The following is a 24003-nucleotide window of genomic DNA, read 5'->3' on the forward strand; positions in this document are numbered from 1 at the left end:
TCTTTGGAAAACGCAGTTTAACTTGGGAATTCGTAACGAATCCAAAAATATAGCATTCATCGAGGTTAATTTTTGATGCTGCATAGTGTTATTTGTTAATATTATTATTTTTTAGCACATTTTTTTTTGTATATATAGGTTTATAAAATTTATATTTGTTGCTTAGGTGTTTGATTTCATAATTTTCTTCAATTTTAGCACATTTTTTTTGTAGATATAGGTTTTATATTTGTTGCGCAGGAACTACAAAAGCAACCACTGCACTATGGGAAAAAAGTCTATTTTTTTGGCATAAACTCTAGTTTTAGAGATACAATTTAGAAATTTTGTATATATACTATTAAGATAAAGCTGTAATTTCGGTTTTTGTTGCTTTTTGAATCGGACCATTGTTTTCATCCACCGCCCACGCCGCAAATTCAAATTAATTGGCAGGGATTTTAAAAAATTTGTATTTGTATTGGTAAGACGGTAAAATAATTTCGGTTTACGTTAATTTTTAAAATTTGTCAAAAAAAAAAATTGGTGACATGTACAAGAAAAGTGAAATATTATCTAAGAGCAGATGCCAATCTTAGCTTTAACGGGGGTCCAGCTTCTTTATATTTGAGTCCTTTGCAGCCAGGATTTTCATTTGAATTGTCCCTTTCCATGAATTCAATTTTTAAGATTAATGAAAGCCTCTTAGATTGTTTTTTTTATTTAAAAAAATTTTTTTTTATGTTTATAAGTTGCTGGATTCAAGTCATTTTTTTTAAGAAACGTGCAAAAAGTTGCAAAAATGATTAGTTTTGCGATATTAAGGATACATTTGGTAATAACTTTGCGTTTTTACCTTTTTGCAACTTTGTGCCATTTATAAGTTGTACACCACGGAACACAAACAAACTTGTTAGTTTTAAGCTAAAAAGATGCACATTTAAAACAGTTCACAGTTGGACAACAAGCCATAATAATCAAAACATGTAATCTAAGATACATTTATAAATACCTTTGCTACGATTTGACATGATCAGAAATAATAAACCATTTTGTTGCTCCACAAAATAAGCACTGAAAGTTTGCAAAGATTTTTCACTAATTTACGCACACAACAAATTCAATCAAACAGCTGACTTTGTTCGTTTATCAACCCTATAGTGTTGCTAGTAAAAAAATCTTAGATAACTGTTCTTGCCTAATTAGGGTATGTAAATTCACAAAATATATTTTATTTTTAAAAATAATTTGTAAAATAAGTTGATTTTATGCCAAAAAAATTGACTTTTTTCCCATAGTGCACTGTCACGATCGCCATGTTATATTCGCACCATTGATTTATATTTTAGTTATACCCACAGATAAATAAAACGATATGAATTAGGTTCGGTTCTCTTTATTGAATCCAAAAATAAATTGAACGATATATTCTGTTTGAGCTCTGTTTATTGAATAATTAAATCTAAGAAAAATATAAATGTTCGAGCCTTCATTAACGCAGCTAAAATCGACGGTGACGCCGGCAGCGGCGCAGCCAGTGCTTATGTATATCAAATGCACAGAGAGAGAGAGCGTGTTATGCATAGTATGTGTGTGCACTAAGCCCATGGGATATTGTGCTGAGGGCTCCCAGGGTCACTTACAACAATTTATTTAGGTTCAAGGACTAAAGGGAGGGGCGAGATAAACATGACACTATTCAGACCCCCTGGCCGGAACTCACAGCGGGTTTGGATCCGACAATCGAGCAGAGCTCCGTCGTAATCCCAACCCGCCACTTGCATCGCAACCCGCAATGGCCCTTGGAGCCTGCAGTCGGATACAAGACTCCGTCGTAATCCTTGGCCACGACGCGGTCCGATTACGATCGGCAGGAGCAGCAAAAAAAAAAAAGGGATTTTGTCACCCAGAGATGATGACAAGGGCCCAAGCCTGTAACGGATTTAGATCCGATAATCGAGTACAAGACTCCGTCGAAAACTCCATCCGCCACACATTCCAGAACCCGCACAGCCCCTGGACCCGACAAACGAGCGTAGCGCCGTCGTAATCCACGGCCACTACGCGCTCCGGGACCGGCAATAGCTTCGGATCCGACAAGCGAGTGCAAGACTCCTTCGAAATCCTTGGCCATCACGCGGTCCGACCCCTATCGGCAGAGAAGTGGGTTTTCCTAGATGAAGGAAGGAGAAAAATAATTTAATTCCGCTCCTACGTTTACTCACACACAAAACACGGCAGGCGATTAGATTTTTGGTTTCTAAAACACTTTTTGTTTATTTATTGTTCTTTTCTCAGGTTGTTCGATGGCGTACAAAATCTCCATGCTTCGGCACTACAGTCTTCACCACTGTCGGTTGACATCGTATCACGCGCTGTTCCCACACTTGTCGAATTTTCCGCGGCGGGGCGGTTTTCCGGGTTTTTGCAAAGTCTTACGATTTTAATCTGGCACGTGCGAAGCTTCAAGAGTAATTGATTTGGCTTCTCTTTGATATCGGCTCGCGCACCCCATATTTTGCATTGCGTCGGCGTCGGCATTTTCCAGGCAAAATTATTTCCCCTTGCTCGAAAACATCGATCGGGTTGGTTGCAATTTGGTTCGATCGTTCTCGGGTGGTGTGTTGGTGTGTTGGCGGTGTGTCGCGACGAAAGCTTGTGTGTTTGTTTAGCTTCGTGCAGGTGCTTGAACTGTTCGATGGTTTAGGTGCGTGCAGATGCTGATGTTCGAAGTGTGTGTTGAGATGGGCGTGTTGGCTGCGCTCAGGCGTTCGATGGTTTAGAACAGTGATGGTGATCAAGAACATATATACTTTATGGCAGGGGTGCTCAAAACTGCCTTATGGCAGTGCAGTTACAAACACCATTAAAAGAAAAACACACGCACGCGAGTAACGAGTCACACAGAGTCTTGAAAAAGACAACAACACTTTGCATTGTGAGTTGAGGAGAAAAAAAAAGTTCGATGGAATTTGTTGTTGGCTTGTCTCGCTCTTATCGATTACGGACAGCGACAAAGAGGACTCGGGGTGTGCATAGGCAAGCATTGCGAGTGCACTGCCGTATGCTTAGTGCTATTACTAAAACAATTGTGCTCGTGTGCCATAGGATTGAGCACCCCTGGTTTAGAAGTGTGCAGCTGCTGATGTTCGAAGTGTGTTGAGTCGATCATGTGTTCGATGGTTAGGTGCGTGCAGATGTTGATGTTCGGGGGGTGTGTTGCTGGTTCGATGGTTTGGCGGTGTTCGGTGCGTTAGCTATAAAAAGGCTAAATTGGCTATAAAATATTCCAACATGGCTACAAAATCCTACATGTCTACAAAATATCTCAACAATTCAGTTCACACTCGACAGCCTAAGCCATCGGACGTGCTCTTCCGCGAAACGTAAAAGTACCGCAACAAACCAACACAAAATCAAAGCAAAGCAATGATAGTGATCCCTTATCTATTTCTCCAACACTGCGACAGAAAATTTTGGCAGCCTTTAAGAAGCCTTAAAGTTTGTTGACCCCATCATGCCTGACCCTCCAGACATCCTCCAGACGCATTTCACCAGTTTACAAAAAAAATTCATGAAATACGCACTTCGTGAAAGCTGTATTTTCTGTTAAGGTACATCTTTCTGATTAAGAAAAAGACACTCACAATTGTTTGTATGGTGCCAATTTTTTTTAAAGTGTAAAAAACGTTGTTGATTGGTACCATACAAAAAATTGTAAGTGCTCTTTTCTTAATCAGTAAGATGTACCTTACCGGAAAATTAAGGTTTCATGAAGTGCGTATTTCATCAATTTTTGTTTGTAAACTGGTGTTATTCCTAGAAGCGACTATGATAGATGACGATCCAAAGCCTCTTGCTGAACCCTCACCATTCATCATTAAGAAAACAATAGACAACAAAATCCAAGGAGAAGACAAAAGCTGCAGAAAATCCGGAGATGGAAAACTTATAATTCAAACCAAAAACTTGTTACAAGCTGAAAAATTAATGAAACTTTACAACATACCCTCAAACACCCCATATATCAATATCCCAATAAAAATTTCAGAACACCGAAGTCTTAACTGCACAAAAGGTGTGAATTATTCGAACGATCTACGTGGAATCGATGAAAAAATTATATTAGAAAATCTTAAATCTCAAAAAATAGAAGAAAGCTAATCTGCTCAAACTGCGACCTTGCAGCTCACACAGAGGAAGGACAAATATGCTTAAATAAAACAAACTGCATCAATTGCACCGAGAAAAAACTACTTAACACAGATCATCACGTTCGTGACAGAAACTGCCCAGTATTCTTATCACTCAAGGAAGTTCAAGCAATTAAGACCTTAAATAAAGTGGACAACAGGACAGCCTGGTCCATCTACAAAAGTCGTCACCACGACGGCTCACTATACTCCTCTGCAGCCAAATCTTCCTCCTCTTACTCAAATCAAATCCAACCACCCACAACACTGACAACGACAGCAGCACATACTTAACGGAGAACCATAAGCTACGAATCAGATGAGTTTACCCTTCCGAATGCGTCTAACTTCGTACCAGATGAACACATGTTATCCGGCTCGAAAATACAAGATCCCTACCCGGACCGTATCTCAGTTCCAGAGATTCCAGATTAGGCGTGCCTATTTATTTAAATTTTGTTTTTAAGTTGTAAAAAATCAAAACGCCTACTTCCTACAAAGTTACAATGAATTTTCTTATATTTGTTCGAATATTCCTATGGGAGCCTTAAGATATAGGGGTCGGATCCGGCTCGCCCCGATATATGTACTACCTGCAATAGAAAGAAGACTTTCGGGAAAGTTTCATCGCGATGAATTTAAAACTGAGAGACTAGTTCGCATAGAAACGGACAGACGGACATGGCTAGATAGACTCGGCTATTGGTGCTGATCAAGAATATATATACTTTATGTCGTCGGAAACGTCTCCTTTACTGCGTTGCAAACATCTGACTGAAATTATAATATCCTCTGCAAGGGTATAAAAATGCTAAAAACTCTGTAATGACTAGATCAAAACTAAAATACCCTTTCCTCCTCCAATGCAACACAAAACCAAAACAAAGATGTACCTTAAACTTCTACAATGAAATATTAATGGCTATCTCAACAACTACAATGAACTAGTAGTTCTAATTAAGCCTTTCAATCCTAAAATCGTCTCCCTCCCGAAGACCCACATCAATTACTACCAAAAATTATCAATCCCAATAAACTTCAAATAAAAAATACAAAAAAACAAGAAAGGAAGCTACCTTCGGCCACCCGAAACTTATATACCCTTGCAGATAAAGTAATACTCACTCGGTGCAGTTCCAGGGATTCTAGATTCAGTGTTCCTATTTTTGAAATTTGTTTTTAATTAGTCAAGAATTAAAACGCCTACTTCCTACAAATTAACAAGAATTTTCTTATATATGTTTGAATATTCCTATGGGAGCCTTAAGATATAGTGGTCCGATCCGGCTCGCTCCGACATATGTACTACCTGCAATAGAAAGAAGACTTTCGGGAAAGTTTCATCGCGATAGCTTTAAAACTGAGAGACTAGTTCGCATAGAAACGGACAGACGGACAGACGGAAATGGCTAGATAGACTCGGCTATTGGTGCTGAGCAAGAATATAAATACTTTATGTGGTCGGAAACGTCTCCTTCACTGCGTTGCAAACATCTGACTGAAATTATAATACCCTCTAAAAGGGTATAAAAAGTATTTTAAAATTTTAAACCCCAGGAAAAAAGTTTAAATTGGACTTTTACAAAATTTTCTAACTTTTCAAAGGGAGCCTAATGGGCTAAGAACATTTTTATGTCATTTAAACGGAATTGAAGAAGAATTGGGAAGAATTCTTTGAAAATTCACCCTTGACAACGGCCTCATCATCCTTAACAACGGTCCACCAACTCACTTTTCAACCCATATATCACTCACGCATGTCGACTTAGCTTTTTCCTCGCCCGACCTTGGAATCTATTGTGATTTCAACGTCAGCGACTCCCTTCGAGGAAGTGGCCACTTCGCAATTACCATCAAAATTTTCCCAAGCCACAGAAACAAAAAAGACATATTTATACAACGCTTTGTGACGAATTAAGCGGATTGGGACAAATTTGAAAACCTTACAAGAAACCTCAACAATTCCATCCCAACGTCTTCGAATATCAACAAGGAAGCAACCAATATCAACAAAATCATTCTCCAAAGTGCGTACAACAGTATCCCACATACCAAACCTCTAAAATCCCATCACAGTGTCCCCTGGTGGAATAAAAAACTATAAGCTTTAAAGAAAGGAAAAATAAAGGCCTGGAGGACCTTTAATAGAGAAATGTCAACAAATAACCTAATTAATTACAAACGACTAAACGCCCAATACAGAAGAGAAATAAAAGTAAGCAAAACAGACAGCCTGTTTGAACTCACCTCTACAATCACACCACAATCCAAACCAGAAGCAATTTGGAGCAAAATAAGACAACTCTGCGGTCTCCACAAAGCCACACAAATCCATGCGATTAAAAGCAATAGTAGTAACAACCTTCTAATGCAGACGCTTTCGCAACATTCTGGTCGCTTCAATGAGCTTCATTGAAGGAAAACAAAAATTGGTGTAGGCGTGCTGGTTGGATGACATGAACCTCCCTAGATTATTCCTGATGTGTAGATCCAGCAGCTTTTCCAGTGTCTTGAGTATGAAAGAGGTAAGGCTTATCGGCCTGTAATCCTTGGGGCTCGCGTGATTGCACATTCCCGCTTTTGGGAGGAAGACAATCCGAGAGGTCCTCCATTGGATTGGGATATAGCCCGTGCTTAGACAAGCAGAGTATATTTCATATAGCCATGGGGTGATCCTTTCCTTGGTCGCCTGTAACATGGCTGGAAATATTCCATCTAGTCCTGGTCTAGTCTAGTCCGGAGTCTAGCTGTTTCCGGGAGCTGGAGCACAAGTTTGGCATCTGCACTAATGAGGAGTTGATCATCCTTCGAGCCTTGCTCCACCAAGCTGCTCAGATCGTTTGGTGGCGCCGGCCAGTCGTGTGCTATGTAGGAGGAGGCGCTTCTGTTCCTGCTTACCGTTGGTGAGTAGAATGTATTGTAATTTAAGGACCTTAGTCCGGCCACGATATTGCCCGAGGCAATCGATGGCTCTTGACGACGGGCCTTGCTCTAGCGCAATCAGGAGCTCTGCCGATGCGAGTCTGCTTTTATGAAGATTGAGCTGCAGCACCCTCAGTGTCATGAATGGCTGGCTCATCTCCGCTCGACGGGTTGGCTATTACAGTCAGGTCACCGTCCTCCTCGTCTTCCGAGTCGTCCAGAGCAAGTTCCTGAGCGGCATCCACGATTCCAGACCTAGGTCCTTCTCCACCTCGCCTACCTGCAGGATGTGAGCATCGTTGGGGTGTCGTCATCTTCCCGAATCTTGGGTACAGCAGATCCTCCGCTTCCTTGTTGATTTGGAGAAGCACACTTTGGCCCCCCTCGTTGGGTAGAGGGCTGGCCATGTGCAATTCGCCAATTGGACGTCTGGATTCTGCCGCTGAAGCAGCTTCAGCGCCCGATCCCCTTGGAATGCGATGGGGTATGGATGGGATTAACTCCCTGTCCACAACATCTAGATTGGCGCCCTCCCACAGCGAATCCAGTTGGCAGACCGTTTGAGTCAGCCACTTCCGTTCAACCACCCTGCACCATCGAATGTGGGCATGTGGGCATGGGGCTGTGGGTGATTCTTCCATCCGTGCAAAGAAAGACTGGATCAGTCGCGCCTCCGTCATCTTCCCATTTTCGTCGTTCCTGTCAATGAGTGCCACGATCTGGTGTCGGTTGACTACATCACTGATGTTAGCCCTCTTGTTGGGCTTTTCCTTCTCCTCCGGGGAAAGGTCCGCTTTGTCCTGGAGCCGGCTCTTGATCTTGAGGGCTGCCTTGTACTGCGCCTTGGCCTTCATCCCCTCGCTTGTGCGCTTCGGCCCCTCCCTTAGCTAGCAGTTAGCAGTTGCCTTAGCTAGACACTGCATTGCCCCGGGCAGGACAAGCGACATTACCCTCCTCGGGGTAATGCAGTGACCATTGACCAGCCGGCACCCTCGTACAGGGTTCAGCTGGAGGATTTTCGCCAGCCGCAAGCTTTATGTCTAATAGAAAAATTCGGGTAAGGGCCAATAACACTAGTTTACAGCAAAAAAAGATAAACATTGAGACCAATTTTGTTCGATTAGTTTTGAGTTGCTGATCACGCTGAACAAATAAAAAAAATTCTCAAAGAACCGTTCTAAAGATATTCGCAAAAATCCAGATTTTCGGAACTTCTTTTATAAAACCTTACACTATAAACTTTAAACACTTTTATAAAACCTTACAAGAGATGCACCTTTCCGAAAAGCTACGACTCGTTGCGATCGGGTCGCAATTAATGTAGGTACAACCTGTGAAAGTTCAAAAAAAATTTAATTTCTGGCGTTTTTTTGTTATAGCTAGTTTTCATTTACTTAAAAAAAAATAAATTATTTTGAGCTTTCGAATCTAAAGGCTCTTTTGTTGTTAACAAGTTAAGGCCATATATTTGCAAATGGAGTGCAAATTCTAGAAGTTATGCATTTTTAAGTGAAACAACCCATTTCCAAAAAATGCTTTTAAAGGCAAGTGGCCTGCTTTTGTTACTTTGGATTTGACATATGAACAAAATAGGAGTAGTAGTAGGAGTATTTCAAATACATTTACAGTACTTAGCGCCGGTCTCTCGAGTGCCGGCTAACATTTCTCGGACAGATAAAGTCCCTGCTAAGGCTGTCGCGGAACGGACTAGGGCCAGCGATAGTTAGTAAAAGTTCAAACTTAGCGCCGATAATCGATGTCAGTATTATTTGAAATCTGGTATTTTAGTTTATGTTATTCGGTCTCACTACAAAGTAAAAAATTCTTTCTGAATAAAACACGCTAATACGCTAACGCACAACAACACTGCGAACAGAACTCCAACTATCGAGAAGCGTTTGTTTTAAGGCATTCCCCGTGATCGGCCAAGCGCCGACATTATCTTTTATTCGCACTCTGCAAGACGATGCCCACGAAGCATTCGCCCCGGCGGAGCCCCAGGCTGGAAGCCTCGGGTGTTCCCGCAGCTACGACCACCACGGCCACAGCAACTGGCACCTCGACCAGCTCTGCGAGTGCGGCTGGTAATCGGCAGCAGCCACAGACTCCGAAGATAAGTGACAAGCGGAAGTGGAAAGCGGCAAGCCTCACTTATTCACTGCTCGATGAAGGATCGTCTGTCACGCTCATCGACGACGAACTCATCCGCAGCCTGAACCTGAAAGGCGAGAGTCGCCAACTGAGCGTGCAATGGTTTGGTGGGAAATCTGTCAAAGAGCACACGGAAGTGGTCAGCCTGCAGATCAGTGCAGCGGGCAAGCCAAAGCGCCATGGGCTGAAGAACGTGTACGGAGCGGCCAATTTGAGCCTTCCGATGCTGAGCCTGATGCAGAGCACCCGCACTTGGATGGGTGGTGTATGGACCGGTGAACGGAAAGGCGAGCTCACCGCTCCAGAGTTCGTGCCTCCTAGCCGTGTCCCAGGATAATCTTCTGGAGAAGATGGTCAGCGACTACTTCGAGATAGAAAATTTCGGAGTAAAGCCGGCACAGCCAGTCGCAGCTGGCGGCGACGCACGGGCCCTGAGTATCCTGGAGGAGACGACCAAGCGAGTAGGCCGACGATACGAGACCGGCCTGCTATGGAGAGACGACGAGGTGAGACTGCCGGAGAGCTACAATATGGCGCTCAAGAGACTCGTCAACATCGAGGGAAAAATGAGGCGCGATGTGGTCTTCGCACGGGCCTATAAGGGCATAATGGACGATTACGTCAAGAAGGGGTATGTACGACGACTGGAGCCCCAGGAGGTCCAGAGGTTCCAGGAAGGCAAGTTATGGTACCTTCCGCACTTCGGGGTGGAAAACCCGAACAAACCTGGAAAAATCCGGCTGGTTTTCGACGCGGCTGCCAAGGTGAACGGCGTTTCCCTTAATTCAGCACTAATGAAAGGCCCACAGCGCTACAAGCCCCTCCCAGCAGTGCTCTTCCATTTTCGGGAAGGAGCAGTTGGGGTTTGTGCAGACATCAAGGAGATGTTCCATCAGGTCCTTATGCAGCCACAGGACATATGTGCCCAAAGGTTTCTGTGGAGAAACGGAGATGACCAACGGGAGCCGGACGTATATGAGATGCAAGTGATGACGTTCGGAGCAGCTTGCTCACCATGTTCGGCAGACTATGTGAAGACCTTGAATGCCTCGCAGTACAACAGCACGGATCCGCGAGCAGCCCTGGCTATTAAGGAGTACCACTACGTGGACGACTACGTCGACAGTTTCACCAGTGATGAAGAAGCTATCAGCATTTCGACACGGTTGAGAGGAATTCATGCAGATGCAGGGTTTGACTTGTGTCGGTTCACTTCCAGCTCGGCAAGTGTGGTCAGAGCGTTGAGCCCACTTGAATCCATTGCTAGCGTCAAATGGACCGAAGCTGAGGAGAAGGTACTAGGAATGTACTGGCAGCCAGCTACAGACGACTTCAAGTTCGGCGTCAAATATTATCGAGTCCCGAGAAGCGTGATGACAGGGAAACGAGTCCCTACCAAAAGGGAGATCCTAAGCTTGGTCATGTCCACGTTCGACCCGATTGGATTTCTGACCTGCTACATGGTGACTGCCAAATTGTTAATGAGAGAGATTTGGCGGAGAGGAGTCAACTGGGACGAGCCGCTACCAGATAGTTTGGCCGCAGGCTTTGAGGACTGGCGGCAAGGAATGAGAAAAATCGAAGAGTTCCGGTGTCCACGCTACTATTTTGGCGGTGGACGCGTGCGAACGGTACAGCTGCACATCTTCGTGGACTCCAGTCAGTCGGCGTTCGCAGCAGCGGCCTACTGGCGGGCCACTTACGAGAACGGAGACGTGCGGGCGCATTTCATAAGCTCCAAGACGAAGTGCGCTCCGATAAGAACTATGTCGATCCCGCGATTGGAACTTCAAGCGCCAGTATTGGGTACCAGACTGATGGACACCGTCAAGCAGGAGCACGGTGTGGCGATCAGCAACTGCGTATTATGGACGGACTCCAAGACTGTGTTGCACTGGATAAGCAGCACCCACCGAAGATCTTGGAATCCACAGAGGCGTCCCAATGGAGATGGATTCCGTCTGCCGAAAACGTGGCAGATGACGCGACGAGGCCGCGCAAGGCCGTGGACCTGAGCATCGATTCGCGATGACTAAGCGGTCCACCATTTCTACGAGCACAAGAGGAGAGCTGGCCAAGATCGAGCGATGGATGGATTCCACCGACGACCGACGAAGAGGAGATGAAATCTGAGTTTACCTTGGTCATGGTAAATTTCATATCCTTGCAGAGGTTCTCCAGCTACAATCGTCTGGTAAGGAGCACCGCATGGGTGCTCAGATTCATTCGACGGTGTCGTGGGCTACGATATGGTGGAGAGGATTACAGACTGACGTCGATGGAGTGCGCTGAAGCTGAGCGCGCGCTGGTACGGCAATCGCAGCGAGAAGCGTTTGCTGAGGACAGCCAAGGAAGGGCCGCCAAGGGCAGCCGATTGTACGGAGGCTGCTACGGAGGGTGGTAAGCTGCGAAGAGCACGACCAACTCAGCCCGACATGGATCCCCTGCCAGAGGACCGGCTTGAGGCCAACGGATGGCCCTTTAAGTATATCGGATTGGACTATCTTGGACCGCTATTTGTGACGGTTGGACGTCGCACGGAAAAGAGGTGGGTGGCACTGTTTACGTGTCTGACCACAAGAGCTATCCACCTGGAAATGGCTCACGATCTGTCCACCGATTCCTGCATAATCGCTATAAGGAACTTCATGAGCCGCCGTGGACCCGTCGTCAGAATTAGGGGCGACAATGGGAAAAATAACGTTGGAGCCGACCGCGAGGCCAAGAGGTTCAGCGAAGTGTTCGATCCTTTACAGATCCAGGGCGAGCTGTCGTCTAAAGGAGTCGAGTGGATTTTCAATTGTCCGGCGAACCCAGCTGAGGGTGGCGCCTGGGAAAGGATGGTGCAGTGCGTAAAGAAGGTGCTGGCGCACACGATGAAGGAACTCGCGCCCAAGGAGCACGTACTGGAGAACCTGCTGATTGAAGGGGAGAGTATAGTAAACTCTCGTCCGCTCACTCATCTACCAGTGACTGTGGACCAGGAGGCTCCACTGACACCCAACAATTTGCTGAAGGGAGCACCCGATGTCCCAGATCTTCCCAAGGATGACGGACAGGAGTCCGTGAGATGCACTACCAGGAAGCAGTGGCGCATAGCGAGGATGATGCGGGATCGTTTCTGGAAGCGATGGGTGCATGAGTACCTGCCGACTCTTGTGCGCAGGGAGAAATGGTGCAAGCGCGTCGAGCCCATTCGTCAAGGAGACCTGGTGTTCATTTGTGACCCAGCCATACCACGAAGGGAGTGGAAACGAGGCGAGATGGAGTACCTCGTCGAGCGGCAGTGCGGACTAACCATCGAGCCACGACGACAATGCGTCCCGCTTCGAAGCTAGCTGTCCTGGACGTGGTGAATGCGGCTGCTTCACGGGGGTGGGGATGTCGCGGAACGGATTAGGGCCAGCGATATTTAGTCAAAGTTCAAACTTAGCGCCGATAACACAGGTCAACAAAATGGACTTTATTAAAAGGTGCAGGCCTATGGGCATTAAAGTATGTTAATATAGACGAATATAAGCATATCTGCATACTTCGTTTTCGCGTTTAACGAGTGGTATTTGTGCAATCGCGGTTTGAAAAAAATAGCAACATTTAATGTTTTGATTTAAGATATCTTCGACGGTCTTTGCCCAACTGTATTAAAACCTATGCCAAAAAATGGCTTAGATGCCCATCTACATAATTGCATTTAAGGTTCCATTATTATTTGAGTCAATCAAAGCCTATGAGCCATTGAATTAATTTGTTCACCTCTATTCACAACCAACTTGATGCGGTGAACAGTCTTAAAAAAATACAAGGAAAAATATGTGCCGTAAAATATTTGACAGGCATCTAGAGACGACTTTTCCCGAATTTTTGAGATAAAACCCACTATTCTACTTCGAAGGATGGAATTCATAGAATTTTTTCCGTAAGAACGGGAAAAGTAACAAGTATTTTGAAATTCCATTTTACATAAATATCTGACACATTCGTAGAAATTTGCCTTTCAATTTGTTTAGCAGTAGGCGCCGAACATCGAAAATTTGTATGTTCAAGGGGTTAGTATGCCTGTTAAATATTTCCCCCCACTATTTTAAGGCTACGCCACTGTTATCTTTAAAAAACCTACTGTGTGAAGTCACGACCAACTCGTTACGTAATAGTTACTTAAAAATACTTGTTACTTTTTACGTTCTTATGAAAAAAATTCTATAAATTCCATCCTTCGACGTATAATGGTCTTATTTATCTTAAAAATTCGGTGAAAGACGCCTCTAGATGCCTGTCAAATATTTTAGGGCACATATTTTTCCTTGTATTTTTTTAAGCCTGTTCACCGCATCAAGTTGGTTGGGAATGGAGGTGAACAAATTACTTCAATGGCTCATAGGCTTTGATTGACTCAAATTATGATGGAACCTTAAATGCAATTATGTAGAAGGGCATCTAAGCAATTTTTTGGCATAGGTTTTATTACAACTAAGCACAGACCCTCGAGGATATCTTAAATCAAAACAAATTATGTTGCTATTTTTTTCAAACCGCGATTGCACAAATACCACCCGTTAAACGCGAAAACTAAGTATGCAGATATGCTTATACCCGTCTATATTAACACAATTTAATGCCCAAAGGTCTGCACCAAAAACACTGTCGGCCTGTGTAATCGATGTCAGTATTATTTGAAATCTGGTATTTTAGTTTATGTTATTCGGTCTTACTACAATCGGGTAAAAGAAGATAAACAGTATTTGGCGGAATTAGTCGATCACACTGAGAGGGAAGAGAAACTGCGGTATGCTAAATAAGTAATTGTAAGAACGAAGTAGCCATTGTAATTCTTTCAGAATAAAACACGCTAATACGCTAACGCACAACAACACTGCGAAAAGAACTCCAACCATCGAGAAGCGTTTTTTTTTAAGGCATTCCCCGTGATCGGCCAAGCGCCGACAAAAGCATTTTGGCTTTCTCGAGTATCAATGTGAGAGCTAACTTTGACAGGGACTCGGAGTCCCTGTTAAGCGTTTTCGACTCGATAAAACGACAGCTGATTTTCCAAAGCCAACTAAGAAGAAGAAACGAAATCACAGCTGACTTTTCCTTTGAATTATACCCAAACAGCTGATGAAATAATCGAAGCACGCCATTTTTTGCGCTTTACAGCACAATTCTGTGTGTTAACACCACTCTGTAATTGTTTCTCGTTCAGATAAATTAAAGCAGTCGAGAAAGCGGATTTGCTTTTACGAACAGTTTCTCTGGTCTTTAAGTTTTTCGAACAGATAGCTATCAGGGACTTTGACAGGGACTCGAGAAACCGGCCCTTAAAGTATAAAGTATACTCCTTAGGGCCGGTTTCTCGAGTCCCTGTCAAAGTCCCTGATAGCTATCTGTTCGAAAAACTTAAATACCAGATAAACTGTTCGGAAAAGCAAATCGGCTTTCTCGACTGCTTTAATTTATCTGAACGAGAAACAATTACAGAGTGCTGTTAACGCACAGAATTGTGCTGTGAAGGGTAAAAAATGGCGTGCTTCGATTATTTCATCAGCTGTTTGGGTATAATTTAAAGGAAAAGTCAGCTGTGATTTTGTTTCATCTTCATAGTTGGCTTTGGGAAATCAGCTGTCATTCTATCGAGTCGAAAACGCTTAACAGGGACTCCGAGTCCCTGTCAAAGTTAGCTCTCACATTTATGCTCGAGAAAGCCAAAATGCCTTAGCAGGGACTTTATCTGTTCGAGAAATGTTAGCCGGCACTCGAGAAACCGGCCCTTAATGTACAATAAATAGTCCTATTTGGTTTATATGTCAAAAACCAAACTAACAAAAGCAGGCCACCTGGCTTGAATAGCATTTTTCAGAAATGGGTTTGTTTCACTAAGAAATGCATATCTCCTAGAATTTGCACTCCATTTGCAAATATATGGCCTTAACTTGTTAACAACAAAAGACCCTTAGGTCTGAAAGCTCAAAAATAATTTATACATTTTTACTTGTATTTTTTTTAAGTAAATGAAAACTAGCTATAAGAAAAAAACGCCAGAAATTAAACTTTTTTTGAACTTTCACAGGTTGTACCTACTGCACACTGGTTGGGCTTGTATGGGGCCGCGGCCATAAATATTTCCCGTTGAGATATGGTAATGAAATTTTCCTCAAAAATCTAAAAAATATTGAGAATATGGAGTAAAAAAATTGGCAACATCGGAAGACTCTATCCTATAGCTCACATAGCACCTTAGTATGGCTTATATGGCGATGGTGCGCAAAGATACTTCCAGTTAAGTTACAGTGCTAAAATTTCATTATTAGCATCCAAGATATGTATTTTTAAATTATCTTCAGTATAAATTTGTGAAAGTGTATCTCCTCTCCCCCTCTCCACAAGCATTTCGAAATATAAACAAATGGGGTTCTCTAGTTCTTTCAATGTTTTTAAATCATAAAAAACAAAAACAAAATCATTCAGATTTTAATTTCAGTACAAAAAAACAAAAAATTTACAAAAATCTTCTAATAAATAAAATGTAGAAAAAATAGAAAATGATAACATAAAAATGAGCGAAAAAAATAATATCCAAAATTGTCAACAAGCCAGGGACCGTAAATAATCAATTTTTGAGATTTTTATTTTAAGAAGACTACTGTGATATTTATTTTTAAACGTCAAAAATAACGTTTTTTTTACTCTTGTCCACAAAGTATATGCATTTCAACAAATTTGGAAAGCAAATTAACTGTTATTTGATTATGTCTATAAATTGTTCATTAAAATATGTAAAAACCTCAGTAGGCCTCTTAAAATAAAAATCTCAAATAATGATTATTTACGGTCCCTGCTACAAACACAACTAACGAACACAAAAGAAACATCACAAAAGCAAAGGAAGAAGAGCAGACTGCGTCGCAAATTTGACCCTGAAAACAGTAGGACAGCATAAGTTTATTAATGAATACACACAAATTAGCAAATATTAGCAGCTACACTTAACGTTTTTATTACCTTTAAAAATTGACAAATACACTGATAACACTCCTAAAGGGGGGATCGGGGGGTAACATATCTAAAAGTCTATTTAAACATGAAAATTACGTTCACATAATACATAAATAAAGGATTAATAAACAAAAATACACAACAAATTATCAAATCAAGCAGATTAATTTCACAAAAAATACTTATTAAAATAAAGACCTGAAACTTAAAGGTTCTTTTTAAATAAACTAATTTGGTCCTCTCTTGTAAAAGTTAGACCGCTTTGAAATGCAACTTTGTTTTGACGAAATGCTAACGTAACGCCGCTGCAAAATTGAACACGTGTTCACACTTTGTGTTCTATTTTTAGAAAGTCCCGTTAGATTTCCAGAAAATTCCGGTTTGCCATTAAGAAGCTTGGTTATTTTTTAGACAATTTGTATACTTATCGATAATTTTTGGTAATTTCGATTTTTTTAATTTTTGGCCTATGGGCGCAACCACTGTGTACTGTAACGAACTGTTTTGACTGTTTGATCGCTACGTAAACGCCGCGACTAGCTCAGAGATATTGTGTGTTCGTCCCACCAAATTTGTATTGCGTGACTGCCCGTGACCCAAGAAAATGCAGAGATATCCGATTGGGACAAATCGGATAATTTTATTAGTTTTACTTTTCGCTGGAATTGGGTTCTGCGTCAGCTGGCTGTTGCGGCTTGCCTGGTCGGCGACGTGCCTTCCTCGGCTCAAGATTCTCTTCGTGCGTTTCCCGGCGGCGCTCCTCGACGGCGTCGCTGTTCTCGTGTCTCTTCGTGCTACTTGTGGACTCCTGCGGCGTCGTTCTGCAACGGCAGCTCTCCAGTTCCACCCGGCTTGTAGGACGCAAAAGTCTGCACAACCTTCCTTTCGGGTCCGACCAGAATGATCCTAGGATCACCTGTTTCGTCGTGTTCCCTGAGGTCGGTCTGGCTCTAGCCTGAGAAACAAATGTCCCGACAGGTCAAATCCTAGGATTCAGCCTTATCGTCAGTGCACCGCAACCCCGACGCCTGGCACAAACTCTTGATTCACGCTTACCCTGCCGGTAGCTCGTCCTTCGCTAGCTCGTCCTTCTCTCGACTCTGCTCCTGTCCAGCACTCGTCTCCACTTCAATTTCTGTGTCCTGCAGATCTCACCGTTGCAGTCTCAGCCTTGGCCTAGCGTCTTGACTCTGGTATCTTGATCTGGGCGTTGAGCACTCGGTTACTCGGTACTCTCACGGTCACGCACTCGATTGAATCCTCGCACTTGAATCTTGATATTTGGTTGTCTCACTTGTACTTTCGCTCGCGTATCTTAGTTGTCTGTCCCAAGCTGCGCCTGTGCCGTCCTTTATATAGGCTACGGCGCGGTCCCGTTATTTCCCTTTTTGCACACGGCTCGCTAGGGTCCAATGTCCAAGGGTGTCCCGTTAGTTCCCTTTGCACACGGCACGCATCGGGTCCAAGGTCCAAGATGTCCCGTTAGTTCACGGTGCATCCTCTTTGTGCCGGTCCGAAGTCCACGGATTCACCGTTCGACCTCATTGCCCTTTGGCGGCGTGGGTCCAAGGTCCAGCGCGGTACCGTTACTTCACGGTCTCTCCGCTTTAGCCGGGTCCAATGTCCAGTATTTACCGGAGGACCGGGATTCTGCCGCTTTCTCGCTGCCTTCGCTGTTGCTAGGGGCTCTCCTGCCTCGAGATTTGTGGGGAGTTTTACGACTCCTCACATCTCCCCCTTTCTTCCTCGTCCTCGTCCTCTCCTTGCTCTTGGTTCCCTACTCCTTGCGTTGGCCATCAATCCGGACGCAGCGGTACAGTCTCAGCCTTTTCCTGTAGGTATCTTGACGACCGCGTCTAACCCTCGCTGATGCCTTTCTCCTGCCGTTGGCCACCGGTCGGATCGCAGCGGTGCCAGTCTCAGCCGTGTCCTATAGGCATCTCGACCCCCGCGTATAGACCCTCCCGGCGCCGTCCTTGATCCTGCTCCTCGTTTCCTGCCGATTCTTCCTCCTTGGTCGCTGATCCTCGCCTCCGGACGGAGTTTGGAATTTCCGCGCCACTCCCACTTCGAAATTCACCACTTCTCTCTCCGCAGTCTGGCAACTCTGCTCCAACTCACGATTGCGTTTATCGATCGTGGTGAGCGGCGTTGCCACGTCCATGTCTCCAATTCCAGTTTTCGATATTTTAGCGTTGCCATTTTTCCATTCCAGTCGCAGTGTGACCCATAGTGTGGCCATTGTGAAAAATCTAGTATTTCCATATCGTGTTCCCTATCGATCGCACTATCGATCGACCGCCGCTATCGCAGCGCCCCCATCCCGATTTTTCATTACCGCGTGGCTGCTTTGAAAAGGTAAGTGTTTTGGTGTTGTTTTCCTCCGTTTTCCAGCCATCTGACCATTTATCTCCTTGCAGCTCCATGGCGATGAATGCATGTATGCCCCTGGATCCTCCGGGGTGCGGATCCTGGCACCCGCGCGCCCCGGAAGACGACTTGCGGCTGCAAGTGCCCCGGTGTCCCGCGCCTGCGGCAGCCTCGCGACGTATTTGCCGGCCCGCGCGCCTGGCTTTCGCGCCCCTCGGTCCGCTCCTGGCATGGCTGCCGTAGAGGTCGTTAACCCCTTTTTGTTGTTGTGGTTGTTGTTGGCGCTGGCTGCGCCTGCGCATATATTGCCGCGCGTACCCTCCCCTGTCCCAGAACATACTCGTCTCTTCTGTTCTAGCCCTCACTCTGGGGCTCCTTTTATTCCGCGCGGAAAACGCTGACGTCGCCGGTTGCGGATACCTTGATGCGGTACCGGGCCCCCTTAGCGACGACCAGCTTGGCCCACCGCTTCTGCCGCGCTCTCCCTCGCTGCCGTCGTGCCTCCGTTGCCAGACTCGGTGGCCATTCATCCTCCGCGATCGGCGTCCACGGCTCGCCTCTCGCGGAATGCTGCCGCTGCATCTCCGGCCTCTCCGGCGGGGCACGTGTCTCGGGGCACGAGGCCTGCCGCGCGATTTTCGGCGTCGCTGCCAGTGGACTGGGCCACTCCCACGCCGTCTTTTCCAGTTCCTCGTCCTCTGCTCGCGTCCTCTTCCCGCACTCCTGAGCCGGCCATCTCCATGTGACGACCGCCTCATGCCACGTCCCGCCGTCTGCCTCGACCACCCGTCGCTCCTCTGCGATCCGCCATGCCTCCTGCTGCTCCCGCAGCGGTGGTGGCGGTGGTGTCGGCGGTGGTGAGGGCTCCCACAGGCGAGCCTCCTCCTCCTCGGCCCTCTCGAGCAGCCTCTGGACCCGCTCCCGTCGTCGCAGGTGATCCTCCTCGTCCGAGGACACCTCCGGGGTGACCGAGTCCAGGCCTCCCCAGGTCTCGTCGTCGTCATCCGACGAGAGCGACACCACGTCTCCGGCGTCGTCCGACATCTGGGCCTCCTCTTCCGCGTCGTCCTCCAACTCGATGTCCGGGATCTCGCCGCGGTCCTCCTCCACCGACGGCGACGGAGAGCGCGACGCCAGGGGTGACGCGCACAGCTGGAGGTAGGATTCGGGATCCTGCCTCCATATCGCTGCGGGCTGTTCCCCGACGCCGGCCTCACGTGCCTCGGTTCTGCTGCGCTTCGTCTTGGTGGACGTGTTGCTGCTGCTGCTTGGAATTTTCGAATAGGCAGATCCACTCTGCTCTACCCTCCGCGTAACCTCTGTTCTTCCGCCGCGCTCCTGTTCCGTTATTCCGCAGGGCTTGTACCGGTAACGGGACTTGCCCTCCGTGTATGCCTCCTACGAAATTTTGCATCGGTGTGCGTCAGCCGGTAACAGTAGTCGCGGTTTTGACCCTCCTCTGACCCGCTCTCGCGCTCCTGTTTGTGTGTGTTCCATGCGTTGTACCCGTTTCGATACACCGTATCGTCCTCTCTCTTTTTCCCGCTAACGGAAAGCACAGTGTTCATTCGATGTCGTGGTCGTTCCACTTTGTACACTCCCGGGCTTTAGGTCGCTTATGTGTGCTGTTTTTTCCTTGCCGCTTTCCACGTGCCGTAGCTTGCAGATCACCGGCGAGGTGAACTTTGTGATTTTAAACGGCTGTGACGCTCCAGAGCGCACAATATAAACAAATATAGAAAATAAGCTTAGGTTAAGAGAGATAAAAAGCATGAAGCGACATAGAGAATAGGATAAATATAATAATTAGCTTAAGAGAATAAAAACATGAAACGAATTCAAATTCAAATAAAAAGGCGGGCGCGCCAATAGAAATAGCTGGGCACACTGATCCACGATCACCGGGTCACACTGACCCCGATTACCTGGTCACACTGATCCATGATCAGCTGGCGACACGCGCTAAGCCGGAGGACCAGGGATTTTGACGTGGTGCGGGCACACTTAGTCACGCCAACGGGTATAAAAAGGGTGCCGGTTGCCCAAGTCAAGTCACTCTGCAACCGACAGCGATCGGAGAAGGTGAGCCTTACGCATTGGTGTGAGCAACGTCTCTGGGAGTTACTTGTGGAGTCTTTTTCTAGGATAGGGTCTAGTACCCCGTCCAAATACATTGTAGTTAGCGAAACCCCCTTCCTCTACCCACCCTCCGAAAGACCGGCCGTCATCAGTGCCAGCCGATCTTTGGGGCTCATCCACCCACCACTAACCAACTCGGAGCGACGAAGCCGCCATCAGTGGCAGCGGACTCTAAGCTCGAGCCATCCCTCGGTTCACCGAGTCGCCCACCCGCTCGGGTTTCTCTCCCTCCCCCTCGTCTCACCGAACTCACCTTCGTAGACCCACAGTGGGGTGCGACTCGTCTCACAACCTGGAAGACCTCAGTGGTCTCCACACTCTCTCTCCTAACCTGGAAGACCTAAGGGGCCTCCAAAACTCTCTCTCCTAACCTGGAAGACCTAAGTGGCCTCCAAAACTCTCTCGCCTAACCTGGAAGACCTAAGTGGCCTCCAAACCCTCTCACACACACGGGGATATTGATATCTCGGTGGGTATTATCTAGAGGGAAAGGGACGCATACAGAGGGACATATTCTCCGGCGCAAACAGGAAGCCGTTGCTCTCATATCCAACCACCGAGGGGCATACTTTCCGGCGCAGATAGCCGTATTCTTTCTTTCTCATCTACAGGACGCCAACCGCTGCGCAACTACCGAAGGACGATCAGTAGCCGCCCACGACCGCCCTCGACGACACCGCCGAAGACGGAACCAGCCGCGCCGCTCCATCCTGTTCTTTAAACTCTGTAAAATTTAAGTAAATAAACGCAACCCCCCTTCAATTTCACCGAACCCCGCTCGTGTCATACTCTGGGAACCGGGTCAAACTCTTACAGCAACCACTCCTGACACAAATAAATGTTCGATCGAACTCCTGGACACCGTTGAACTACCCCAGCATAGCAGGAACGTTACATGGCGCCCGAACAGGTTAAAGTGGTTGCAAAGAGGAGACGCCGGTAGAGAGTTATGTCCACCTGGGTGTATCTAGCATCAAAGGCGGACCTGATCGAGTACGCGGAGGAATTCGGATTGGACGCAACGGGAAAAGCGGAGGAATTAAGACAGAAAATAGCAGCATTTGTAAAGAACCCGGAGCACACAGAGGAGATCAGGCGGAGGCTTGGCGAGTTAGCGGAGAAACACAGCAAGGAGAAAGGGTTGACGGAGCAAAACAAGTCACCGACAGAGGAACTGAGCGAGGTAGCAAACCAGATAGACCTCCTGGTGAAACAATTTAAAACACCAACACGGTGGGAAGGAAAGACATCAGACATGCCGGATAAAAAGGAACGAAAAATGGAAGTGGAAACCATAGACCGAGTGCGGAGCTGGGGGATAAGATACCAAGGAACCACCAATCCTTTAGAATTCCTTAGCAAGATGGAGGAGTGGGCCAAAGGCTACGGGATAGACGAAGACGCTCTGATTCAAACCATGCCCTTCATCCTGGAAGGGGTAGCAATAGACTGGTGGAACACCACACCGAGTGAGATAAGTACTTGGAAGGAACTCAAGGAAGAACTGCTGGAATATTTCCTACCACCCAGATACCAGGAACAGGTGGAGACACAAATTGCACAGCTACGACAGCGGGAGACGGAACTAACAAGGGAATACGCAATGAACCTAAGGAAGTTAATGAGGTTCACAGAGTATTCGGAAGAATCGAAGTGGGACCGTATATACAGAAATTGCAGAAGCAAAATAAAACTCTATACTAGACGCTCAGGGTTCAAATTTTTAACGGAATTCTTGAAGTTAGCCGAAGAAGTAGAAGAAATAGAGGCAATGGAAGGAACCAACCGGTCGGTGGTAACAGGGAACCAGAACGTTACAACAGATATCTGCATGAGATGCGGCGGAACAGGACATGCCACAAGATCCTGCACCAACCCGCCGAGATTGTTCTGTTGGGTATGCGGCAGAAACGGAACAAGAACAACGGAGTGTTGCAAAGCCATAACGGGAAACACCGGAGGTCCGAGCAGATAACGCTGGTAGCTCAGGACCAAATTCAAACACCAGCTACATGGGACCAATTAAGGTGTGACGGATTCCAGATATTGGCCATGATAACGATCGGAGCGGTAAAAGCGAAAGGAATAGTAGATACGGGAGCATCACGGAGCGTGATCAGCAAGAGAAGATACAGCGAGTTAAGAAGACATGGAAGATGGAGGAAAGTGAGGACCGAGATAACGATGGCAAACGGATCAAGACAAAGATCAGATGGAGACTTCACAGCCAGAGTGAAATTCGCCGGAGAAGAATTCGAATTGGATTTTCTGATTTTAAACCAGGTTACAGGAGGGATACTACTGGGAATGGACTTTCTGGCGAAGACACAGACAAGGATTCAATGCGGCAATCTGGAATTGGACATCACAGAAGCAAATGAATGTCCAGAAGAAGAGGAAACCAGGCAGACCACATGCGATAGGGAACCAACAGATGAGGAGATCGACAAATTTCTGGAAAAACAAAGGCAAGTATTCGAAGGGATGAAGGGAAATAGTAATATTACAACCCATAAGATTTACATGAAGGATGATAGGCCAGTAAAACAAAGATACTACCCACGTAGCAGCAGCAGCAAGCGATAATCAACGAACAAGTGGACGAATTATTAGCATTGGGATTAATAGAACCATCACATAGCCCATTCAGCGCACCAGTGGTGCTGGTAAAGAAGAAAAACAACGAATGGAGAATGTGTGTGGACTATCGGCTACTGAACGAACGAACCGAAAAGGATGCTTACCCGGTACCAAGAATGGACTTTATCTTAAATCAGCTAAGAGAGGCGAAATTCATCAGCACGCTGGATTTAAAATCCGGATATTGGCAGATACCAATGGAGGACCACAGTAAGCAGTATACGGCGTTCACCGTACCGGGACGAGGTTTGTTTCAATGGAAGGTGATGCCATTTGGGCTCACAACAGCTCCGGCTACATTCCAAAGAGCACTAGATACGGTCATCGGGCCAGAAATGGAACCGTTCGCGTTCGCATACCTGGACGACATCGTGGTCATCGGAAGGAACAAAAAAGAACACTTAGAGAAACTAAGGGAAGTGTTCAGGCGGCAGCAGAATGCAAACCTAAAGATAAATGCGGAGAAGTGTCATTTTTTTCAAACAGAGCTAAAATACTTGGGACACATCGTGACCGACAAGGGCATCAGAACGGACCCAGAAAAGGTGGCGGCCATACGAGAATTACCGACACCGAAAAGCACAAAGGAGAAACACAGTTTCTTAGGTATGGCATCGTG

General features: G+C 46.0%; 2 protein-coding genes across 2 annotated transcripts; both read left to right on the top strand.

The window, feature by feature from the left end:
- The first annotated feature begins 9595 nt into the window (after positions 1-9595).
- Positions 9596-11260, top strand: LOC138914876 (uncharacterized). The gene has a single exon (XM_070219573.1). The coding sequence runs from the start codon at positions 9596-9598 to the stop codon at positions 11258-11260; it is 1665 nt and encodes a 554-aa protein (XP_070075674.1).
- Positions 11261-11367: 107 nt separating this feature from the next.
- Positions 11368-12583, top strand: LOC138914877 (uncharacterized). The gene is made up of 2 exons (XM_070219574.1): positions 11368-11439; positions 11540-12583. The coding sequence occupies exons 1-2, from the start codon at positions 11368-11370 to the stop codon at positions 12581-12583; spliced, it is 1116 nt and encodes a 371-aa protein (XP_070075675.1).
- Positions 12584-24003: the final 11420 nt, after the last annotated feature.

Source organism: Drosophila takahashii, chromosome 2L (assembly GCF_030179915.1).
Source record: "Drosophila takahashii strain IR98-3 E-12201 chromosome 2L, DtakHiC1v2, whole genome shotgun sequence".
In the NCBI taxonomy this organism is placed as follows: Eukaryota; Metazoa; Arthropoda; class Insecta; order Diptera; family Drosophilidae; genus Drosophila; species Drosophila takahashii.

Bases quoted from the DNA above. Each gene is read 5' to 3' on its own strand.
- LOC138914876 (XM_070219573.1), top strand. From the start codon at position 9,596: ATGGTCAGCGACTACTTCGAGATAGAAAATTTCGGAGTAAAGCCGGCA.
- LOC138914877 (XM_070219574.1), top strand. From the start codon at position 11,368: ATGAAATCTGAGTTTACCTTGGTCATGGTAAATTTCATATCCTTGCAG. The intron at 11,440-11,539 runs GTAAGGAGCACC...AGTGCGCTGAAG, and splicing joins TCTCCAGCTACAATCGTCTG to CTGAGCGCGCGCTGGTACGG.